The 24,850-nt window shown below is 40.1% G+C and overlaps 1 protein-coding gene across 1 annotated transcript; it reads left to right on the forward strand.

The window, feature by feature from the left end:
* Window positions 1-1,008: 1,008 nt before the first annotated feature.
* rnf5 (ring finger protein 5) lies at window positions 1,009-12,606 on the forward strand. The gene is made up of 6 exons (XM_084081517.1): window positions 1,009-1,325; window positions 5,967-5,985; window positions 8,308-8,420; window positions 8,766-8,823; window positions 8,944-9,055; window positions 9,227-12,606. The coding sequence occupies exons 1-6, from the start codon at window positions 1,132-1,134 to the stop codon at window positions 9,340-9,342; spliced, it is 612 nt and encodes a 203-aa protein (XP_083937643.1). The 5' UTR covers window positions 1,009-1,131; the 3' UTR covers window positions 9,343-12,606.
* The last annotated feature ends 12,244 nt before the right edge of the window (window positions 12,607-24,850 follow it).

Here is a 24,850-nt window from a genome sequence, read left to right on the forward strand (position 1 = left end):
AGTAACTTTTTTATAATTTCGGGACATTTTGTTATTTTGCACAACACCTTTGTACAACGAAGTATAAAATAGGGTTGATTAGAATTTCTCTAAATATTACACTTTCACGACAGCCTAAGTATAAACTGTTATATTAGATGAGTGAAACAGCTGTCGATACAGTCAATATAAGTAAATCATTATATGATGATAGCCTTATGAGTAACTTATGAGGAACCGCATTCTTTAAAAAAAAATGTTGATCATCTTGATGATGATGGACCAATTCATAGAACCGCATTCTTTAAAAAAGAATGTTTATAGATTTTTTACTATCAAATACATTGATTAAACACTTTAATCAACCCTATTTTATACTTCGTTGTACAAAGGTGTTGTGCAAAATAACAAAATGTCCCGAAATTATAAAAAAGTTACTCATAAGGCTATCATCATATAATGATTTACTTATATTGACTGTATCGACAGCTGTTTCACTCATCTAATATAACAGTTTATACTTAGGCTGTCGTGAAAGTGTAATATTTAGAGAAATTCTAAGTTTCAAACGCAAATTTTATTTTTAATTTAACCAGTAAAACCACGTTGAGACACAGTCGCAAAAGTAGTGGTGAGACAGCTGTTTCACTCATCTAATATAACAGTTTATACTTAGGCTGTCGTGAAAGTGTAATATTTAGAGAAATACTAAGTTTCAAACGCAAAAGTAGTGGTGAATTAGGCAAATGGATATTTATTATATATTTAGACTGCATGTTTCCTTTAAAGTTTAATGCACGCAACTGTTTTCGCCAGATTTCATTTCTGCTGTTTCTCATGAGCGTGCGTCAGTCGGGCTTCAACAACAAAGCCGTCTGCGCATCGACTTCTGCTGCACTGACAGCGCTCGCCCAGTGTGGGCGGAGCTATCCGTCTAGGATGTGACGTAGGGACTAGGGCGCCCCCCGCTCCCCGCCCCCCGCCCCCCGCTACTGAAAAACAAGGGGTAGAAAAAGGGTTCGCGGTGGTGACAGTAGGGTGACAGTGACAGTCGAGAGACGACTCGAGTGGGTTTCGTGGAGCTCAGGTCTAGCCTAGGTGGGCCGCATTTCTTCCCACACCCCCTCCTATCGACGACAACCACACACAGCCATGGCGGCCGCAGATCCCCGGTCCTCGAGTGACGGCGGACCGGCCAGCCGGGAGAGCAACAGCGGCCGTGACGGCGGCCCGGCGCCGGGAGGCGGCGGCGGAGAGAGAGAGGGCGACCGGGCCACGTTTGAATGCAACATTTGTCTGGACACAGCGAGGGACGCTGTCATCAGTCTGTGCGGCCACTTGTTCTGGTACGAGAGAACCAACGGGATATAGTGTTTTTTTTTTTGTACCTACTACCGGGTCATGTTGTTGTGTTGTGTATACGTGCTTTTCCTGGTGTTTACTTCTTAACAGTGGTGGAAGAAGTAAAAGTATCTATACCACAATATAAAAGTACCCTGTTACAAGTAAAAGGCCTGTGTTCAAAATGTTACTTGAGTACAAGTACAAAAGTATTGGCATCACAATATACTTAAGTACAAAAAGTAAAAGTACTAAAATGTTTGAAAATAGTAGATCTACAAGTCGAGCTTGAAGATCAGCTATTATCAAATAACATAGGTTGGTATAAAATGGGGCTAAAGTGGTATGTTGTATAATATTATAATTTATATCTGCAAAGTAACCAGTAACTAAAGTTTTCAAATAATTGTAGTGGAGTCAAATGAAGTGGAGTAGAAGTAAAAGTAATTGGAAATTGGAAATACTCAAGTGAAATACAAATGCCTCAAAATTGTACTTAAGTAAATGTACTTAGTTACTTACCACCACTGCTTATAAACTCTCTGAGAGTGTACAAACTGACCCAATTTGGTTCCTTTTGCACACGCTCAGAGAGAGTTGCAAATGCATACATTAACAAGATGTTGTAGCTTAATTTGTCTCTAGTCCAGTTTAATTTGAAAGGTCCCATGATGACCCATAGGCTGTGCATACTGGCTCCTGTTAGACAAGATGGCCAACTGGGTTTGATTGCCTGAGGTGCATAATTATGACAGCTGATTACAGCATTTGAAGATTATTTCTAGTCTTGGGTCCCCTTAGTTTGTAATGAATGGGCACAACTTTGGCCAAAGACATGTTTTCATATATATCAGAAAATTCAGACCGGTCAACTACAACAAACGTGAAGAAATTAAGAATCATACATACCTGGTCCTGGTGGCTTTCTGGGATACATTAATATATACAGTAGATATTTTCCCTTCAGGTATAGTAGGTGGGGTGCACCCCTGGCAAGTCTAGCCAGCTCTGTGCTCTGGCCTGAAAATGCTCACTCACTACTACAGCAGTGCCCACTAGTACTACAACCTAAATGTGTTTGCAATTAACCATGACAAGCCTAATTCATTTTGGTTTGTTTGTTTTGTCAAAGCTTGACCTTTTTAATAGTATTTTTACAGAGCCCATGTAGAATGTAAACAATCACGAGGGCGTGTCAGCAGTGTCTCATTCATACAATTTTGTGTGTTTACTCACAGGCTACTAGCCAACGTGTTTCGGCTAATGTGAGATTAGGGCCATGAGTGTAGGATTGGGGTTAAACCTAAAGGCATTACAGTGAGATCATAGCATAGAATTCTCACACCCAAGTAAACAATCACTATTGCAAAAAAACAATGTCTTTGTGGTCACGTGTGATATTCTATGGACCCTTGCTACAGTAGGCTATGTGAGTGGAAATGCTTGGTTGAACTGCAGAGTTGGGATAGTGTTCCTAAATGACTGTTTCTGACTGGGCTACTTTAAACATCCAGTAAACAAATTGCTAGCTTAGAAGAAAATAGTATCCCTTTGTAGAGCTGTGCAAGACACGGCTATTGACTATATACACATGGTGGCCATTTTGCTCTGATGTCATACTCAGGGTGGGTAGAGAAACCCCTCCATTTGGGCCTATTTAAATATGAATGCACCTAGTGAGGGACCTGCATGGCAGGAAAAAGAGATTGTCACATGAACTAGATGGTTGCATCCTTGTTCCTCGTCTGATAATCAGCTTTTTATCTGTGAGTGTATTCTAAGAATACTTTTGTTTTGCTTTCCCATTGTATTTTACAGTAGATGGAGAAGCGTCACACTTGGTTGGTTGTGCCTGATTTGATGGATAATAGACTATTCTATATAATAACTAAATAACTGAGGGTAGCACAGCACCATAATGATGTAACATTGCCGTTTGGAGATTTCAGGCATGATGTCTCACTTTGGCAAAGCTGTCACAAAACTGCTCCATAAAAGAAGACATCATAATGTCCTGTCCCCTATTTTCCCCTTTTCTGTAGTTTTCAATGTGCGATTTAAACCGATTTAACTGGTTTGACCATAACTTATCATTTATCATGTTATTTTAATATTGTTGTCTGAATCGAGGATTGTGCATCCTATTAACCAGAATGATATTAAGGTTACATAATTGGGTCTGTGAAATCTCGCCCGGATGATCTTTGAGCCATGGTAATTGAAATGGGAGTTCCTCATTTGACAGAGGCTAGGTGAATAATAGGCGATACATGTGGCCACATGTTAAATCAGAGTTGAATGGCTTGATATGCCAGCTCAGCCCCCCCTTTGTTAAAAGCTGTTTTCATCCAGAGGAATGCAATTCTCAGCAGTAGATTTGATAGTTGGTATTAGGCCATGATATGGCGTGAGGCATACTCTGAATCCTCAAAACAAGTTTGGCTTAGACTGAAAACATTACTTACAGTATATGTTGGTTTAGGTCAGATGGTTGCCATCTTTACAGTGTAGTTGTATGAGGGCCTACTTAGTCACCAGAGATAGGAAAATGTAATCAGTTATGAGTCGAAAGTTTCCTAAATGAGTCTTACTTTGTTCCAAAATATGTGCAGTTCTCTCTGGAGGTTTATGTCAAGGGCGCATGAGCTATTTCTGACACTGTGACCTATGAGCACAATGAAGCCAAACATTTTACTGTAAGCCGAATTGATTATACTATTCCACTGTTTTCATGTGATCCATGTTGGATCATGTGGGTCTTGTTCCTGCAAAATTAAAGCACTAGTAACAGCATTACTATACATTCTTTCTGGTATCAAGTTTAAGAGCTCTACTTTTCAGCATTCTTTACAGTTTTTACATGTATTTAGCTCTTTACAATTATTAGTGAAAGGCTAATGTGTATATTAACCACTACACCCTCTATTCTTAAATACATTTAATTGACCGGGGTCAACGGTACTGCTCAACGCAGTTGCTATGCAAGAAGCTTGTAGATCGGCTATTTTCTTGGAACATTCTCCCCCCAGAATAGGGATGAGTTAAAGTATGGATTTTTAGATTACGGAGTCTGTTCTTGTTGTGGAAATTCATGTCTAATAATGATGGTAAATGTGTAGTATGTTATAATGAATCTGGTTCTGGTTCCTAGACAAGATGGCATTTTGCAAAAATGAAAACAGCTTTGATGTGTATTTCATAATGTATTGTATACTGTGTGCTGTGAGTCTTAGGTTGTATCTAGGGGTGATTGATTTAAACTTTACTTAGTTGACCAGAATCCCCCAGGGGACTAAGTCCCTCCGGTTACTGCTCTACACTGTCTTCTCCAAGAAAAGGCAGATCTATAAGCTCACAACATGTGGTGTCTGCTATATTCTGCGAATGTTAGCCCCAGACGGTATATGGACACTAGGGTTCATGTCATGTGGTTAAATCACACTTCTAATCTTGGTAGTTTTGCAGGTTAGGAAACTCAAGTTCGATTAGGAAACTGAACTGAACTCGATTACATTTTTGCTCTTTTCGATCGATAATCGATTTTTAACAACCATCACTTGGCTTCTGGGAGTTAGGTTCTATTTTAGCAAGTCTAGTATGAATGAAAATATATATAGATATCACCCTGAAGGGACCACAAGAACTCTTAATACAGAACACAGACCAAGTAGAATCTAGAATTGTTCTTCCAGGGTGTGAAATTAACTCTACCCATCAGACTGCTGTTAAATATTAACTGAGTGGTAAGATTGTCAACCCAACCAACAACCACTTGTTTTAGGTAAACAGCAATTATTCAGAAGTCCTGTTCTGTTAAAAAAATATATCTTTTTGGTTTGTAAAGACCTGGAAGTGGCTCGTACATTTTGGGATCCGTCAGCCTCTGTGGCTGCTGGACAAAAACAGTTGGTTTCCTGCCTGTTAATGAGCAAAAGGCCTAACCTACATGTGGAATTGCATTTGCATTAAACCACATGAACCCTAGCATCCCTATATTGGACATTCACTGAAAATAGCAGATCTACAAGCTCACAACGTGTCATAACGCAACATGTGAACTTCTACATTGGTTATTTTCAGTGAATGGACGTGGTGTAGAGGGCAACAAGGATCTAGTATAGAGCCCTGGGGAACCCCGGTCAAGTAAGTATATAGGGTGGTTTAAGTGGTTAAAATGGGAATAGAAACCTTGTTTTCGTGCACCATGTTACCGTTCGTTGTCTCTGTTGCCATGGTCTTTGAAGCCAGCCAACCAATGCGGTTGCACTGCACCACCCTGCACTCCCAGAATGCAGTGAGCTGTCTGGCCACTAGCATGAGTGAAAGCAAAGGTGAGACTGTGTTAACGAGAGATGACAGATGGTGCTAATTAGCTGTAACGACAGGGAGCTAGAATGAGATTAATCACTCACCTTGTTTATATCATATTTGGTTAGATGGTCTCAGGGGGGGTTCATCTACATTGTGATTCATCTACATTGGAGACAAATCGATTACCAAACTGGAATGTCATTACTATGTTATCACAACTAGCAGACAACCTTTAAGAGAATGGAGCTAATGTGACTGGTCTCATTAATCTATTATCTCTCATCTCCCTTCCCCACCCTCCCCCCTCCCTCTACCCCACCTCACCACTCTCACAGCTGGCCATGTCTTCATCAGGTGAGACTTCACACAATTTTCTATCTTGCTCTGCAGCTTTGGTAAATATTAGCCATGGTGTGCAGCATGTGCATTGGTCTCACAGAAGGCTGTGATGGAACATGGGGACCACTTCTATCAGTTGACTGAGGGCAGAATGCACTTAAGGCCTCTGTGTAGTAACATTACACCTCCTCTAACCTGTCTTTATATTTCTTAACGTAAGGTCAGTTGTACATTGCAACCATTTTAACTGGCATTTGCTCATGGTGCGCTCATGGGACTTAAAAAAATGAAATATAAATAGAGATTCGGAGTAAGAGTGGTAATTATTTTTACACGTTTATACAAAGTTTTTAGATACAGTCTCATCATTAAGTGTCACTGTGATAGTAAGTAGTAACCAAAGGAGGCAACATAACAGTGGTGTATTAGGGGAAGGATTGAGGGCAAACGTGTATTCATTATAAGCACTGCTATCAGAATCAGCTTTATTGTCACACAGGTTTACAGAAGTAAAATAGTGGGTGAAATTTGCTTTTGTGCATAGTTCCCATCGTATCGTTATTTCCATAGAAAAAAAGAAAGGTAAGAAGAAGGGGTGGGGGGCAAGGGGGAAAGGAGATCAGACAAGAGAACAAATAAAACAAACAAGTTATCTACATATGTACACATGGTACCTGCTAAGGGGTTACATGGCGGCTTTCCGACATGTCGCCTTTCCGACGTTAACGAACCCTATACCTAACCCTCACCCTAACCCTAACCGCACGCGGAAGCCACTAGTCGGAGTGGCGAGATGTCGGCGTGGAAGACTGTTACCCTGCTAAGGACTCCAGGGGCGAAGCATGTTCAACATGAACATACCCAAGATATCTTTTCGTTATCTGGATTTACTAACCCCAACAACCGTAATCATGCAAAGCGGGCACACGAAGGTAGTTATCAACTTGGTACGTCAACCCAGGATTTTCCAATTTAGCCAATAGCCATGTGTGTTTGCGGCATATGACCAATCGCAAACATCGGCAATTCTGACTGCAGAGCGGCATATTTCGAACAAAACTATGATATCAAACAAAACAAATCAACTGTGTGAATGTGTAACTTGATAAGCTTGTTATCGGTTTGAGCTGTTGGTTGCAAGCAATATCACAGCCATTTCATTGTGTGTTTTTGTATACTGTACTTACTGAAGCACTAAAGCCTTGTGCTTTTAAGACATGGAACTCAAACTAAGCCTGCTTTACTGCTTTGAATATTTTTTTTGTTTGCTCCTAAGTTTTACAACACCTGGGTTTCAGCTGAAATAAAAAAGAAAATTGTCATACGCCATAAAATAAATATCTAAATGACACATTCATTTCATGGAAAACACGATGCACAGTAATAGTCAGATCTACTTGTGCTGTAATTGTGATTTTACAAACCTATTATGTTGCGCATTGACGCATTCACACAGTCTGAGATGACAGCATGACACACAGCATTTATAAATTAAACTTACAGTAGGTGGCCAGTGACACTTTCAAAACCTTTGCATCATCCACGTCACACAAACAGAATGCAATGCATTTTGTTGCAAAACCATTGGTGTTGTGTGCTGGATTCGAACCAACATCATCTCGTGTCACACGTTCCTTGCAGGAGGTGTGGAAGGAAAATGGCCAAAGTCACTGGCCACCTACTGTACAGGATGACATGGGTATGCAAAAGCACAATGAAATTGCTTTGCTATTGCTTGAAACCAACAGCGTACGACTCAAGAAGCTGACACACATAACTCCCTCCCTCCCCCAGGATTAGGTGGTCTCTACACTCTTGCCCCCACGATATGAGCACCGATATGAGCATCTAACATATGTGCAGCATAAGTGACCCACTGTCGTAACCCTGAACACCCCTGGGTGAAACCTCTTTCACTAACCCCCAATCTTGCTTTGTAGTACAGGCCTCTGATTGAGTCATGGCCAAAACAACAATAAACAGGGAACAAAAATAAAACAAAGAGCAGCTGACTAATCAAAATGCCAAAGAAAAGGACACAGTCCTTATAAACAGGATGGATTACTGTAAAACTGTAAAAAAGAATATATTTACATAAAAGACTTTACTGATAAATGTCTCCTGACAACAAAGGTAAATGATTAAGAGGTTGTGTAACCTGGTCTTATATAACAGTGAGGCAGATTGATGATTGGCTATCGACACCGCACACGCGTCATCCAATCAGTGGAAGCAGAAGTTGCAAGTAGGGTTGCAACAGTTCATCGATTTAATCGATTAAAAGAATAAGAAAATCGATAAGTGGTTAATTGATTAATGTCTGTCTGTCCCATTCAGTGGCTGGAGACACGGCCTAGCAGACAGCAGTGTCCTGTGTGTAAAGCAGGCATCAGCAGAGAGAAAGTCATCCCACTCTATGGCAGAGGGAGCTCCAGTCAAGAGGACCCCAGGTACTCTGCACGGCACAGTAAAATCCTCAGTGTTAATTCAACTGAGTACTGTACACATGGAACCAAATGGACCCTTGCATGGAACCAAATGGACCCATGTGTACACTCTCTGGGTTACAAATGGATACATTAATGCTGAGGATCTTTGTGGGGGTATGTTTGAGTGAAAGAGTCTGTGTGGTCATGTTTGTTGTCTTTGCAGTTTCACATACTGTATGACAGGCATTTGTTTGCACAGATTTGATGTACTTTGTCTGTGGAAGAAACAGAGAAAAATCAAGTTTGTGTAAAATCGGTGCAACAGTGATACTATATTAGCTGACTGCCATTCGTCTTTGTCTCCAGGTTGAAAACTCCACCTCGGCCTCAGGGACAGAGAACAGAGCCAGAGAGTAGAGGCGGGGTGAGTCTCTTCTATCTGATATCTATCTATCTATCTATCTGATCTGATAATTGCACTCACTGAGTCAGCGAAACGGTGTGAGAGGATATAATGTGTCCATTTGTGTTTTTCATTCAACAGCCATTCCAGGGTTTTGGTGACACCGGCTTTCACATGTCTTTTGGCATCGGTGCATTCCCCTTTGGCTTCTTCACCACAGTCTTCAACACAAATGACCCCTTTCACAGAGCAGGTAAGGAAAACATAAGAAACAGGACTCACTTGTATGCGCTTGTTAACAAAGTGTTTTCTGTGTTGACCTTGCATGTTCACACACACGCGCGCCTCTTCAGCTACACTGCAATCATATCGAAATACTTCCTCTTTGGTACAGTATAACCCATTATGTTTATCCTCACAACAGATCAGTATGCAGGTGATCACCAAGGCAACGGCAACCCGAACAATGGCAACAACTGGCAGGACTCTCTCTTCCTGTTTGTGGCCATCTTTTTCTTCTTCTGGCTCCTGAGTGTGTGAGGGAGGCAGCCGGATAGCATGCATGAAAAGATGATGGATGAATGGACAGACGGATAGATTGGCTAGGGAGGGATGAGCTCCAAAACTCTCGCACCAAACTCTCTCACACACACACACACACACACACACACACACACACACACACACACACACACACACACACACACACACACACACACACACACACACACACACACACACACACACACACACACACACACACACACACACACACAATGCAGTTATATTTCCTCACAGGTACTAAATGGGAGAACAAAACAGTGTTTTAAATCCAGAATGAGAGAGACTCGGGTGTTACATCGTCTCTCCTAGCAAAGGATGATTCATTCAAGGTGATATTGTTCTGTGATGTTAATTGCCTCGTCAATTCATGTTAATGGCAATAAAGTAGTAGGTAAAAGGGGAGATTCAATATTCATAGCATTCGGCCACAGACGTCTTGGTAGCAAACAGGTGAATGTAATCAAATAAGATGATTATCATTAAATGAGAACCATACAGCTGTGGCATTGTGCCCATATAGTAGGGCAGAACATGTCATGAGAGTACTATGAATAGGATGCTGAGTTAAACCTCCCCACCCCCTCTCCTCTGTATTACTTGTGCAAGACCCACTTGGCAAATAAGATCATAAACTCACCAGCAGTGTTGGTACTCCTGAAAACAAGGGTCTCAAAAAATTGTCAAGAATCATCTTAGTCTTTCCTCTCTGTGTGCACTTGTACAGTAGATGCGTAAATAAAAAGACATGGGGCTTTTGGGGACTAACTTTAGGGCGTTTCACAATGGAAATGCAAGACTCTGTCTTGAAGGTGTCATTAGAGACTGTATTAAATAAGTAGGATCAAACTCAAAAAAAGAGTTTGGTGTAGTGCTGCGCCACTGTAATGTCATAAGCATAGAATAGCAGAGCTATAGGCAAGTCATAATTCAGGACCATGAACCAGAAAAGCAAACTGGGGGTAATAAAAATAAATAAAAACAGGGCAATGTGAATCCTGTTGAGACATGTAGTCATTGCTATAGCAACTTTTATTTTGTTTTTTTCCCCAAAAGGCCAAAGAGTAGCAGATCAACATCATGTACGATCTTGGGAAAAACATATCTGGACAGAGTCCTGTTTACAATTTTCCTCTCATGTAATGATCAAAACCTTGCAGATTTTACGAATACACAAGGATAAGTAGGACTTAATCACAGATGGCCAGGTAGCGATAGTACAGATGGATACGCTTTTTATATATTTGTCTTAACAAATACTGCCATTGCACTGTGAAGTCATTTATAGACAAGACCTATCCTAATAAAATAGATTGGAGGGAGTGTTGGTGTTGAGAACCAGCCCTTCATTCTTTGTTCCTTTTCACTATCCTATAGATGTACCTGTTAAGTAACTTTGTATATCTTAAGCCTAACTTATACTTGATTGTACGACATAGTCATACGACAAAGTATACATTTAGACTTTATACTCGATGGGATATTACAATTTAAAAGGCAAGGTGTGAGGTTTGCCCAGCTGCCATGTGTGCTCTGTACAGAGGGATTCACATATGGAGCACAGAAAGTAAAACACAGTCCTTCACATGCGCAGTACAACAATATTAGTTCAATGCCTAAGTTATATGTGGTTGCGTGCCAGTGTCGTACACTGAAAATAAGTAACACATCTACAAGCTCACAATGTGTTGAGCTGTGTCCCGTTGTGAGTTGTAGATCCGCCATTTCCAGTACGCAACACCGGCGCGCAACTAATTATAACTCAGGCTTTTGCGGTCTGTGGGAGAACCCCAGGCAGAGTAGCTAGACAAAGGTGCTACACGGTAATAAGTAATAACATGTAAGCAGAGTTGATAGTGTTTCAGACGGTGGGTTAGAATCCTTTTAATTCTTAATGATGATGTAGTCAGCAGCTTAACCTACATTAATGATGTGCTACAGTTCGGAGAACTGCCACAGTGCGATAAGATTAAATGGAGCACTGTTCTTTCTATTGCGATTCTTTTTTTTTGATTTTTTTTGATTGATTTGATTTTTCCTGATTGTACTTGTCCGTTTGTGTGTCTATGGGTGTGAGAGTGTGTATATATATATATTTGTATATATGAATATTGTAAATGCCATTTTTACTTACTTTCTGAATGAATGGACAGCTTTGGGAAGTGAGACTAGGTGTAAATATGCGAGAAATGGCTAAATGAGTTCTTTATCCTTTCGAGCAAGCAATGATCTGACAAGTTCCTGACATGCTTGGTTGTGTTCAAGCCTCCTGTGCCCTTCACACCTAAAAAAGAAAACGAGTGACCAAGGCTTAAACATGCTAACCAGTGGCCACTTGCAAACACTTTTGCCCCATAAAATACAAGAAGTTAACCCATTTAGACCTGGAACACCTAAAAGTTGTTATACCTTGCAAGCAGAGGACACCTCTGTGTCACATTAGCTGTTGCAATAGCTGCATTTTTTTTGTTGACATTTTTGAATAAAAGTTTTTGAGAAAGCGTTTTTAGAATCGGCCTCAGGTCTAAATGGGTTTAAAAGGGTCTCAGAGTCAAAATATTACCAGTAGTTCATCCTTCCCTAATCTGAGTTCCCAGAAGTTCTCGCCAGCTCTCGCATACATACGGGAGGGGCGAAGGAACTTCCCTGCCTCAAATGGCTTGAAATACTAGGAACTAGAATAAGAACATGGTTGATTCAGCCCCTTTAACACATGCAATGCATACTAACTGACCTCTTCATCGGTACGATATTCACTGTAGGACAACAGAAAAGCAGCAACATCTGTAAACGTTCCCATTAGTCAAATGTAACCACTGTGAAGCACATGAAATGGCTTAAAAGACCAAGGGCCAGTTTAGGATCTAGTCTTTGTAGACTACTCTGTTAATGTACATAAATGTAGTTCAGTCTATGACTTAGCTTGACAGGTGTTCCACAACACTGGTCCTATTTAGTGTCAAACCGCACTTTATCAAATATCATGCAATGGTGGGAGATGGCAACAAGGGTTGTCTATGGCACAGACAGGATGAGCAATGGGGCTTGTCATTTCTTGCATACCATTGTCTGATCAAGCTACACATTTGTATTATGAGGCTTTTGTGAGACAAGAAATGCCACCATGTCTCTTTTGGCAGATTACCATGAAGACATTGTGCAAAACCAAATTGGTGTAGGAGATTGAAACTGGCAGTGAAAGATGTTTTCTGCAATCTGAATAAATAGATGTTTAATAAAATATACTTGTGTGATATGTTTTTTCACATCTCTACATAACATAATAAGGCGACTGGATTTTGGCAAATCATTACTTTGCCGGTAGCCTACTTAATAAAGTAGCCTACATGTACAAATGTTGGGTTTTCTGAATGTGTAGTCCTAAAGAAAAACATGAACAATGATTATTGTTAATTAAATTATTGATTAGAACTCTCAAGCATTAGCACACCTGTTTATCCTATATAAGGCATGTGATTATAGCACTCATTCAAATCCACATACCCTGGAATGCTTCCACAGGTACACTATACAGCACTGGTTTGCAACACGGGGTGTGGGGGACACCAGCTAAATGATTTATAGCGAGGAACCAAATGAACCCTTACGGGTGTGTAACTCAAGAGTGTAAAATGTAACCAAATGGACTAGGGACGGGGTCCATTTGGCTCCATTTGTACACTCTGAGTTAAATTAACACTGAGGATTTTACAGTGTAGATTCGAGCCCAAGAGATAAAATTGTATCAAATGGGGGTCCATAGCCTAATGCAATAACTGGGTCCTTGAAATTAAAAAGATCTCACTGACTGTGAGCCATTATAAACTGAACGTCATGAAACCTTTAAAGTATTTGATGAGACACAAACGAGACTATTTTTGTGTCCTTCAAATGATTGGCTTAGGAATGTGACAAAAACAAGAAAATATCCATGAATTCAAGTCTCCATGAAAAAATACTTTTTTTTGGGTGAACTATCCCTTTAACATGAATCCAACATATTGATAGAAAACATGATACTGTCATACTGACTCAAGGGAGGCAAACAGACTCTCAAAGCTCCTGCACTGTGCAGTTAGGGGGAATAAAATGGACCGTTGCAACGTCACACCCCCACCTTTCTCATAACAATACAAATTTGATCCCACAGGGCAAATTCGGTTTTACCCAGCTGATTGCTACCCACAGAGGAGCAGCTAGGAGCTCAGTTTCTTTCTCATGGACGCATTCACATTGCCAGGCCCAGGATTTGAACCCAGGGCTTACTGTTTTTAAGACAGGCTCTCTACCCATTCAGCTATGGCCACTCCTTTGAACAACACAGTGGTTTTCAAACTCCTTCATATCAAGAACCCCCAAATTGATATGTGTTTTGCTGCGGACTCTCATCTGAACAGATTTTATGCCAGGGGGCCCCCAAAGGAAGTACTTTCAAAAGTATTCAAACTTTGTCACAATTATTTCAAGATTGTTTTGATTGATTGAATACTTTATTAACAGTTGCAAAAAGCACAGAGGTACAGTTATACAATGAATTGAACATGTAGATCTGCTATTTGTAGGATTTGAACCCAGGACCTTTTGCCATTATGTAGAGAGAATCTGAACACAATGAACTATTGTACTTGGATGGATTCATCACAATAAAGCCAGAGGCTTATTTCCATTGTGCTCCATTAACATTCAAACACCTAGAGATTCTAGACAAGGCTGACAAGCAACAGCACAATATACTAAAACAAAAATCTGTATTTTGTTTGTATCGTTGTTAGTTGTCACTTAAACCAGAACTCAAACTGGTCTGGAGGAGCAGGCAGCATGTAGCTCAGCTCACTGTGTTGAACATTGTTTACATGATCCAAAAGTTGTGGGTTCAAATCTTCCTGCTCCTTTACTCTGAAGCATGTTTTGAAGACTTAACATCCAGGAACTACACTTAAAAGCAGTGGAGGTGCTGTAGGCAGGCGGATGGTTGGTGAACACCTCTGTGGTCTCTGCAAACACTCATCGATGTAGCCTACTGTGTGTGTGTGTGTGTGTGTGTGTGTGTGTGTGTGTGTGTGTGTGTGTGTGTGTGTGTGTGTGTGTGTGTGTGTGTGTGTGTGTGTGTGTGTGTGTGTGTGTGCTGTCCACTGTTCTTCTCTAACTAAGCTTGTTTCTTCACACATTTATTGAATATTGCTACCCACGGTTAAATATTGGAAATGCAGCCAGCAGGTAGCACTCACTAACACAGGGGTCCTTGTGGCTTGAAAAACGTGCGTTGAAGACCCCAGTTACCTTCCAATAATCACATGAAGAACACACGCACGCACACGCACACGAGAGTCATTATCATTAGTGTTGATTGAAAGCAAACTGGGATCCATTCCCTCCAGACTGGATGTGAGCAGTGGTTATTAGATATAAATAGAAGGCAGGTGAGAGATGCCAGGGTGGATCAATTCAGAATGGAACCTGTCCCCTCTGCTGCAACTAACAACAACAACTAAACTACAACTACTAAAACCAACCCAATCAGTTGTTTTCAAAACGTTTCCATATCAAGGACTCTCATCTGACAGGGAACCCATAAGGCTACAAGATTTGTGTTTCCAAACAATTCTGTGTGTGTGTGTGTGTGTGTGTGTGTGTGTGTGTGTGTGTGTGTGTGTGTGTGTGTGTGTGTGTGTGTGTGTGTGTGTGTGTGTGTGTGTGTGTGTGTGTGTGTGTGTGTGTGTGTGTGTGTGTGTGTGTGTGTGTGTGTGTGTGTGTGTGTGTGTGTGTGTGTGTGTGTGTGTGTGCGCACGCTTGTAAATATTTACAACGCAAATCTTGTACGTTGGTCCCTGGCACATGTTTTCAGATGGGGTCTGTGGCCAAATATAATTTAATTTGTGGGTCCTTGACATGTAAATGTTTGAGAACCACTAGCTGTCTTTAGTTGTGAATTTCTGATGTCTGAAAGACCATAAGCATGGTAGTGAAGGCTTCCAAAATGTGACCCTGTAGCGGTAGCCCTACACCTGTGGTTCTCAAACTTTAGGCCTACACCTGTGGTTCTCAAACGTTTTCATGTGAAGGACTCTCAAAATGATATGTATTTGGCCCCCTCTCATATATTTGGTTCCAGGGACCCCCAGAAGCAAAGCTTTGTTAAGCTATGAGCTTGTAGATCTGCTATTTTTGAATAGCCAAAGTATAAAAGGTTAAAGTGGTTAAAATGATTGTGATGCTGTATTAACACAACTGAACTGTTTTGTCTTTCTTTACAGAATCTGAAGTTGACCAGAAGAAGACATCTTGAGGACATGCAGGTGGCTGGAGTGGTAACAGTCTTCCATGCCGACATCTCGCCACTCCGACTAGTGGCTTCGGCGTGCGGTTAGGGTTAGGGTGAGGGTTAGGTATAGGGTTCGTTAACGTCGGAAAGGCGACATGTCGGAAAGCCGCCATGTAACCGGCTGGAGTGACAGAGGAAGATGCAGATGGAAACGGGTGATCCGCTGTGACGATCTAGGTTTCTATGGCTGTTGCTGCAGCGTGTGCAGTGAAGATGGCAGAAAGGTAGGAACTATGATGCTGTTGCTGCAGCTTGTGCAGTGAAGATGGCAGAAAGGTAGGAACTATTATGCTGCTGTTGCTGCAGCGTGTGCAGTGAAGATTGCTGGACGGTAGGACTTTTTTAAATTCTTTGCTGCTGCTGGTTAGGGTTAGGGAGGTCACTTGTGTTGCGCCATTCGCGTCATAAAAGGTGCCATTCGCAAAAGAAATGCGCCAACGCAAAAAAAACAAAGAAAACAATGGCCTACACAACTGAACTGTTTTGTCTTTCTTTCCAGAATCTGAAGTTGACCAGAAGAAGACATCTTGAGGACATGCAGGTGGCTGGAGTGACAGAGGAAGATGCAGATGGAAACGGATGATCCGCTGTGACGATCTAGGTTTCTATATCTATGGCTGTTGCTGCAGCGTGCGCAGTGAAGATGGCTGGAAGGTAGGAACTATGATGCTGTTGCTGCAGCGTGTGCAGTGAAGATGGCTGGAAGGTAGGAACTCTGTGCTGCAGCGTGTGCAGTGAAGATGGCAGAAAGGTAGGAACTTTTTTTTAAATTCTTTGCTGCTGGTTAGGGTTAGGGAGGTCACTTGCGTTGCGCCATTCGTGTCATAAAATGCGCCGTTCGTGTCATAAAAAAAACAAACGCAAAAAAAACAAAAAAAGGCGCTGGTCTGGTTCTCCTGGTTTTACTAGGACAGGGTTCGATTCCCTGTGGTGCCCTGCTCATGGTTTGCGTTGCATTTACATTTATTACATGTTATGGGGGGGGGCAGTGTTAAAATGTGTCATAGGAGGGGGGAGGTACAGGTTAAAATGAATATGCATTTTATTTTTTTCAAAACTTCAGTTCACCAATCCTCTCCCCATCACCTGCAAGAACTGCACTGCACCTTCCATCACCATGTCCTGAGACACTTGTTCAGACCTAAATTCTATTCTGTATTCAGAATGTTCAGTTTTTTTTACATGCAATCATGGGGTCCTTTCCACGTGTCGTGCAGTCATTTTCTGCTGGTAACACTAGGTTAGAGGGGAGTGCCACCCCCTGTACTTTTGTCCCTGTTGGCTTTTATGACTCGGGAAGCATTCATGTTATAAATGAAACTCTGAATTCACCAGTGGTGTAAAATAACTAAGTACATTTTTGAGGTACCTCAAATTGTCTATACTTTTACTTGTACTCCACTACATCTCAGAGGCAAACTACAATTATTTGAAAACTTTAGTTACTTTGCAGGTATAAAGTATTTATTACTTTATAAAACATAAATTAACCACTTTAGCCCTATTTTAAACCTAGGCTATTTGAAAATAGCAGATCTACAAGCTCACAGCGTAACGCGTTGTGAGCTTGTAGATCTGCTATTTTCAAACATTTTAGTACTTTTACTTTTGGTACTTTAAGCACATTTTGATACCAATACTTTTGCACTTTTACTCAAGTGAACTTCTACATTGCAGTATTGATACTTTTACTTAAGTAAAACATTTGAGTACTTTTTCCACCACTGGAATTCACTTTATTTAAATGGATTTATGCCTGATTCAAACTTACTTTATACATAGTAACTAATTTAACTAAGGCTAAGGTGTAAACATTTACTTTCTACAACATCAAACATCAATATGTTTGTGTTTTAATGTACTGTATAGTTCAAAGCCATCTGCAACTGCATCTAAAGTCCCTTTCCCCACACCTTTTCGGAGGAAATGATACTCACACATACTACTGGGGTGAGACTTAAACCTGTGATTTTCTGCTTACCAGGTAGCCACTCTACCCATTCAGCTATGGCTGTCTCTTTAGTTACAGTGGTTCTCAAACATCTTGATCACAAGGACCCCCAAATTGATATGTCTATGGCCGTGGACGCCCATGTCAAAAGATGTAGTGACAGGACCCCCCATAAGTAAGATTTATATTAATAACTTGGAGGGAAAAAAATAGTGTTCCAAATTTGGCAAGATGTTGGGTGCACCTTGATACATTGTCAGAACCTGGACTTGAACTTGCAATCTCCCGTATCATAGGCTGGCGCCATTACTCAGTGAGCCACTGAGCTTTTGTGTAATGCTTCACTCACCCTCACTTTGAATCCATTTCACTGTATACCATTTGTATATTGTTCCTCACACCAGTAGGGATACTATAATACTAGTCCTGTGTAGTGGAAGAAAGCTGGCATCAAAAATGTATACGTATTGGCCACAGACCTCCATCTGAAAAGATTGTGCTGGCGTGGCCATAATAAGGGCCATCAAGATTCTTCAAAATGTTTAACTGTTATTTGTAGGACTTGAACCCAAGACGTTTTCGAACATGCAGAAAGAGTCTTTTCACAGTGAGCTATTGTGGTGACTGCTAGAACGGCCAAATCGAATAGACTAATCACAAAAAAGACAGAGGATTCTTTCCATAAACATTGAAACATCTAAGCTAAACTAAATAATTTTAACTGCATACTTTGATATGTATTTTGTTGCAGTAATTAAGGAAGTGAGGGGACAGTGGAAGTTACAGTGGTTCTTCTTTAATCTGAAGCATGTTTTAAACACCACACTTAAAAGCACTAAAGAAACATGTGGAAATGTGTGGAGGTGCCATAGGCAAGCGAGTTCTGACGTGGATACCTAGGCGACCTTGTAAAAGGCCAAAGCAGGTTCAAGTCCCGCCTAGGCACTGAAGCACATACTCATCGATGTACTCTGTTACCCCCGGTTTACGGGGATGCAGTACAGTGGGGCTGGGGAGCGGTTTAGCTCCCCGGTGTTTCCACACAGTAAAACTAGGTGGTTATGGCAAAAGAAATCACACCTATCTCAACTTTTATGTAACCAAGGTAACAATGACAATTAGGTGAGGTCACTTCCTGAACTGCACTCCTCCCACCTCACTGTTTGATGTGTGTGCTGCTGCCCTGCTGACTGCTGAGCTTTTCTATAACTAAGCTTGTTTATTCACATTCACATTCACATTCACATTCACATTACTAGAGCCTGTTACACGGAGGCCTTGAAGAATGGGTACAGCGTTTGTTGAAAACTAAAACGGACGGTTATTGTTAAGTCAAGACAAGACTCAGAAAGGGAGCCTTGACTTAATGCTGAGAGCCTAGTGCCAATCCTCTTCCTACTGGCCCATGTATAGTCAAAACTACACCCCTGCTCTACACTACATTTCCCAAAATGCACCAGCAAAATGGCCGCTCATTACCTGATGGGAAGCACCTGAAAAGGAGTGGAGGTGCTCAATCATTATACAAACACACTTCAGAGAGAAGGAACTCCAAGTTCTACCAAAGAAGTTCAGCCCAAAGATGCCAATGGTTGGTGAACTGGTTTTATTTACTTTGTTTTGCAATACTGCTTATGTGTTTGAACATGTGTTCATGTTTAACTGGTTAAGTTAAATTAAGGAACACATTGCAGCATTGTTGAAGGAACACATTGCAGCATTGTCCTCTTTTTGTGTTTGGAAAGAAAAGTATGAAATACGAAAGGATAATACAAAGTTAAAAAGGTTAAAAAGGTTAAAATTCTGTTTATGATTTAAAACTACTAAAATGTAGAAAATTCATGAAATTACCATGTTATGGTTTATTTGAGTTAAGACTACTAAAATGTGGAATTCATGAATTTGCCATGTTTAACAAATGCTTAAAATGCTAAGTTAAAAATAGCCGATCTACAAGCTTGTGGGTCTACTATTTTTCCTAAAATGTGTCTTTATTCCATTTAAAGGACTTAAGATGGTTTATTCATTTTAAATGTTTAATTCATTTAAAATGTTTAATTCAAATGATTTACTTTAATAACTTGTTTAAGACATTGATTGGTTAAAGACACTTTTTGTTTGGTCTAAGGGCTTTAATTGTTTTAAAGCATTTATTGTTTTAAAACATTTATTATTTGAAAACCCTAAGTTGTTTAATAAATACCCTAATTTGTTGTAAAACGGCAATGTTGTTAAACCTTGTTTTCTCTCTGGCTTTTAAGGTTTACAACCTGACTATGATTGACCAATCAATGAAAAGAAGCCAACCAAAATGAAATATAAGCGTTGGAAAAAATAAAGGAGTTGATTGAGTTTAAGACTGAGTTGTGTCCTTGTCTTGGGTTTGGAGCTGAACTGTGAAAGAACTTGACAGTTATTATTATGCTGCAGTGGTCACAGCACTAGCAGCAGCAGCAGCAGCAGCAGCAGCAGCAGCAGCAGCAGCAGCATCATCATCATCATCATCCAGGTAAAGTGCCCTTTATTTTCCACAGAAACGCCACTAAATCATTTAACATTTGTTTTTAGATCGACCTGGGATTGTATAATTGTGTGCTGGGCTGTCTGTAACCTGCAGCTTGGGCTTAAAGCTAACAACAGTCCATTAGACAATTGTAATGATTCATAAACATGGTTATTCATATCTTTTCATTCATTTTAATGCAAGTATGCAATATGGTGTCAACATGGCAAACAAGCGCTGGTAGTCGGTACGCCTGGTTTCTACTGGGAACAGGGTTCGATTCCCTGCAGCGCTGTGCTTACTGTTTCACCTTTGTCCTGTTGTGTATGTTTACTTTAAATGTTAGCACTCAATTCATTGATTCATAATACCTGAATGCACTTTTTATGCAAAGCTGTTCATGTGAAAGATGGTTGCATACTGAGCAACACCAGAATATTCACCACATGCTGACTGCATGTTTTAATTTCATTGTGGTTCAAGCATAGGCATAGGCTGTTGCTGTGCATTTGATCACTTGGATCTGGGTGTGCATGCTTTCTTTATTGTATATTTTTATTTATTTATAATGTACAATTATTTCATTTCATTTAGACCTATTTGTGTTTGCTATTAGCCTACATATAGTATGTGTGCAGTGTGCTTTTTGCAAACTGAAAAATGAAATGATGAGAAATGTGCATCAACAGAAAAGCCAAAGGCTTGTTTCAATTGAAGTAGCTATTGCATGCAATACTCTCCCTTCTTAGAAACGTTCTAAAACATTTTGTTGTCAAGGACCCCCCCGAATTGACTTGTATTTGGCAGTGGACCTCAATGTGAAAAGATGTAGTGTCAGGGCCCCCCATGAAAAAGATTTATATTTAAAACTTAAAAAGAATATATGTATTTATTCCAAATGTCTTAATTTTCACACAATGTCAGGGTTAAGAATCAAACTCACAACCTTCTGTTTCTCAGGCAGCCTCTTAATCCAGTGGGCCACTGTGCCATGCCTAAATTTGAAGGCCAAATAAATAATGACAGAAAAGCCAAAGGCTTGTTTCCATTGGGGTTCATTAACATTGAAACATCTAGACAGGTAAGAGCATAGAGCATAGACAAAGTAATATGCTGTAAAGTTATTTTTTCTTTTCTTTTCTTTTTTTGAAGTACTGTTGCGTGTTATTCCACAAAGAGGAATGAAGACCTTTCATAGCAAGGGAGCTGGTAGCACAGTTGGTGAAGTCTAAAGGTTGGACTCTCAGCACAGAGGTTCCATGTTCAAATCCCAGTTGTCACATACTTCAGTGTTGTTGTACTTTGACATTTTCATGGCCAAACTAGAAAAAAGCAAGTCAAAACCACGAAGAGACCTGTTTGATATGGCGGAGAGATGGAGTAGTGGTCTAAAGGTTGGACTCTCAGCACAGAGGTTCCATGTTCAAATCCCAGTCGTCACATACTTCAGTGTTGTTGTACTTTGAAATTTTCAAGGCCAAAATAGGAAAAAGCAAGTCAAAACCACGAAGAGACCTGTTTGGTTTGGCGGAGAGATGGAGTAGTGGTCTAAAGGTTGGACTCTCAGCACAGAGGTTACATACTTCAGTGTTGTTGAAATTGAAAATTTCAAAAAAAAAATCGTTTCGGTATTGTGTCACTACCGAAACTGGTAGAGCGTCTGTCCAATGACATGACTTGACTTGACTTGAGTGGGTTCGATTCCCACTCGAGTCAAGTGTCCCCGGTAACTTGGGGCAACGGATAAATTGACTGATATCCTTAGTGATGCTTCCCTTTGCAGACTAACTTCTAGAAAAACAAGTTAAAACCACCAGGAAACCTGTAACTCTCAGCCAACAGCATAGCTCAACTGGTAGTGCGTCTGTCCAATAACATGACTTGGCTTGACTTGAGTGGGTTCTATTCCCACTCGAGTCAAGCCAAGTCATGTTATTGGACAGACGCTGTTGGCTGAGAGTTACAGGTTTCCTGGTGGTTTTAACTTGTTTTTCTAGAAGTTAGTCTGCAAAGGGAAGCATCACTAAGGATATCAGTCAATTTATCCGTTGCCCCAAGTTACCGGGGACACTTGACTCGAGTGGGAATCGAACCCACTCAAGTCAAGTCAAGTCAAGTCATGTCATTGGACAGACGCTCTACCAGTTTCGGTAGTGACACAATACCGAAACGATTTTTTTTTTGAAATTTTCAATTTCAACAACACTGAAGTATGTGACAACTGGGATTTGAACATGGAACCTCTGTGCTGAGAGTCCAACCTTTAGACCACTACTCCATCTCTCCGCCAAACCAAACAGGTCTCTTCGTGGTTTTGACTTGCTTTTTCCTATTTTGGCCTTGAAAATTTCAAAGTACAACAACACTGAAGTATGTGACGACTGGGATTTGAACATGGAACCTCTGTGCTGAGAGTCCAACCTTTAGACCACTACTCCATCTCTCCGCCATATCAAACAGGTCTCTTCGTGGTTTTGACTTGCTTTTTTCTAGTTTGGCCATGAAAATGTCAAAGTACAACAACACTGAAGTATGTGACAACTGGGATTTGAACATGGAACCTCTGTGCTGAGAGTCCAACCTTTAGACTTTACCCACTGTGCTACCAGCTCCCTTGCTATGAAAGGTCTTCATTCCTCTTTGTGGAATAACACGCAACAGTACTTCAAAAAAAGAAAAGAAAAGAAAAAATAACTTTACAGCATATTACTTTGTCTATGCTCTATGCTCTTACCTGTCTAGATGTTTCAATGTTAATGAACCCCAATGGAAACAAGCCTTTGGCTTTTCTGTCATTATTTATTTGGCCTTCAAATTTAGGCATGGCACAGTGGCCCACTGGATTAAGAGGCTGCCTGAGAAACAGAAGGTTGTGAGTTTGATTCTTAACCCTGACATTGTGTGAAAATTAAGACATTTGGAATAAATACATATATTCTTTTTAAGTTTTAAATATAAATCTTTTTCATGGGGGGCCCTGACACTACATCTTTTCACATTGAGGTCCACTGCCAAATACAAGTCAATTCGGGGGGGTCCTTGACAACAAAATGTTTTAGAACGTTTCTAAGAAGGGAGAGTATTGCATGCAATAGCTACTTCAATTGAAACAAGCCTTTGGCTTTTCTGTTGATGCACATTTCTCATCATTTCATTTTTCAGTTTGCAAAAAGCACACTGCACACATACTATATGTAGGCTAATAGCAAACACAAATAGGTCTAAATGAAATGAAATAATTGTACATTATAAATAAATAAAAATATACAATAAAGAAAGCATGCACACCCAGATCCAAGTGATCAAATGCACAGCAACAGCCTATGCCTATGCTTGAACCACAATGAAATTAAAACATGCAGTCAGCATGTGGTGAATATTCTGGTGTTGCTCAGTATGCAACCATCTTTCACATGAACAGCTTTGCATAAAAAGTGCATTCAGGTATTATGAATCAATGAATTGAGTGCTAACATTTAAAGTAAACATACACAACAGGACAAAGGTGAAACAGTAAGCACAGCGCTGCAGGGAATCGAACCCTGTTCCCAGTAGAAACCAGGCGTACCGACTACCAGCGCTTGTTTGCCATGTTGACACCATATTGCATACTTGCATTAAAATGAATGAAAAGATATGAATAACCATGTTTATGAATCATTACAATTGTCTAATGGACTGTTGTTAGCTTTAAGCCCAAGCTGCAGGTTACAGACAGCCCAGCACACAATTATACAATCCCAGGTCGATCTAAAAACAAATGTTAAATGATTTAGTGGCGTTTCTGTGGAAAATAAAGGGCACTTTACCTGGATGATGATGATGATGCTGCTGCTGCTGCTGCTGCTGCTGCTGCTGCTGCTGCTGCTGCTAGTGCTGTGACCACTGCAGCATAATAATAACTGTCAAGTTCTTTCACAGTTCAGCTCCAAACCCAAGACAAGGACACAACTCAGTCTTAAACTCAATCAACTCCTTTATTTTTTCCAACGCTTATATTTCATTTTGGTTGGCTTCTTTTCATTGATTGGTCAATCATAGTCAGGTTGTAAACCTTAAAAGCCAGAGAGAAAACAAGGTTTAACAACATTGCCGTTTTACAACAAATTAGGGTATTTATTAAACAACTTAGGGTTTTCAAATAATAAATGTTTTAAAACAATAAATGCTTTAAAACAATTAAAGCCCTTAGACCAAACAAAAAGTGTCTTTAACCAATCAATGTCTTAAACAAGTTATTAAAGTAAATCATTTGAATTAAACATTTTAAATGAATTAAACATTTTAAATGAATAAACCATCTTAAGTCCTTTAAATGGAATAAAGACACATTTTAGGAAAAATAGTAGACCCACAAGCTTGTAGATCGGCTATTTTTAACTTAGCATTTTAAGCATTTGTTAAACATGGCAAATTCATGAATTCCACATTTTAGTAGTCTTAACTCAAATAAACCATAACATGGTAATTTCATGAATTTTCTACATTTTAGTAGTTTTAAATCATAAACAGAATTTCAACCTTTTTAACCTTTTTAACTTTGTATTATCCTTTCGTATTTCATACTTTTCTTTCCAAACACAAAAAGAGGACAATGCTGCAATGTGTTCCTTCAACAATGCTGCAATGTGTTCCTTAATTTAACTTAACCAGTTAAACATGAACACATGTTCAAACACATAAGCAGTATTGCAAAACAAAGTAAATAAAA

Source organism: Gymnoscopelus microlampas (assembly GCF_963454915.1).
Source record: "Gymnoscopelus microlampas genome assembly, chromosome: 15".
NCBI lineage: Eukaryota > Metazoa > Chordata > Actinopteri > Myctophiformes > Myctophidae > Gymnoscopelus > Gymnoscopelus microlampas.

Coding starts and splice junctions, on each gene's coding strand:
- rnf5 (XM_084081517.1), top strand. CDS start 1,132: ATGGCGGCCGCAGATCCCCGGTCCTCGAGTGACGGCGGACCGGCCAGC. Junction 8,421..8,765: donor TCCAGTCAAGAGGACCCCAG/GTACTCTGCACG, acceptor CTTTGTCTCCAG/GTTGAAAACTCCACCTCGGC. Junction 9,056..9,226: donor TGACCCCTTTCACAGAGCAG/GTAAGGAAAACA, acceptor TCCTCACAACAG/ATCAGTATGCAGGTGATCAC.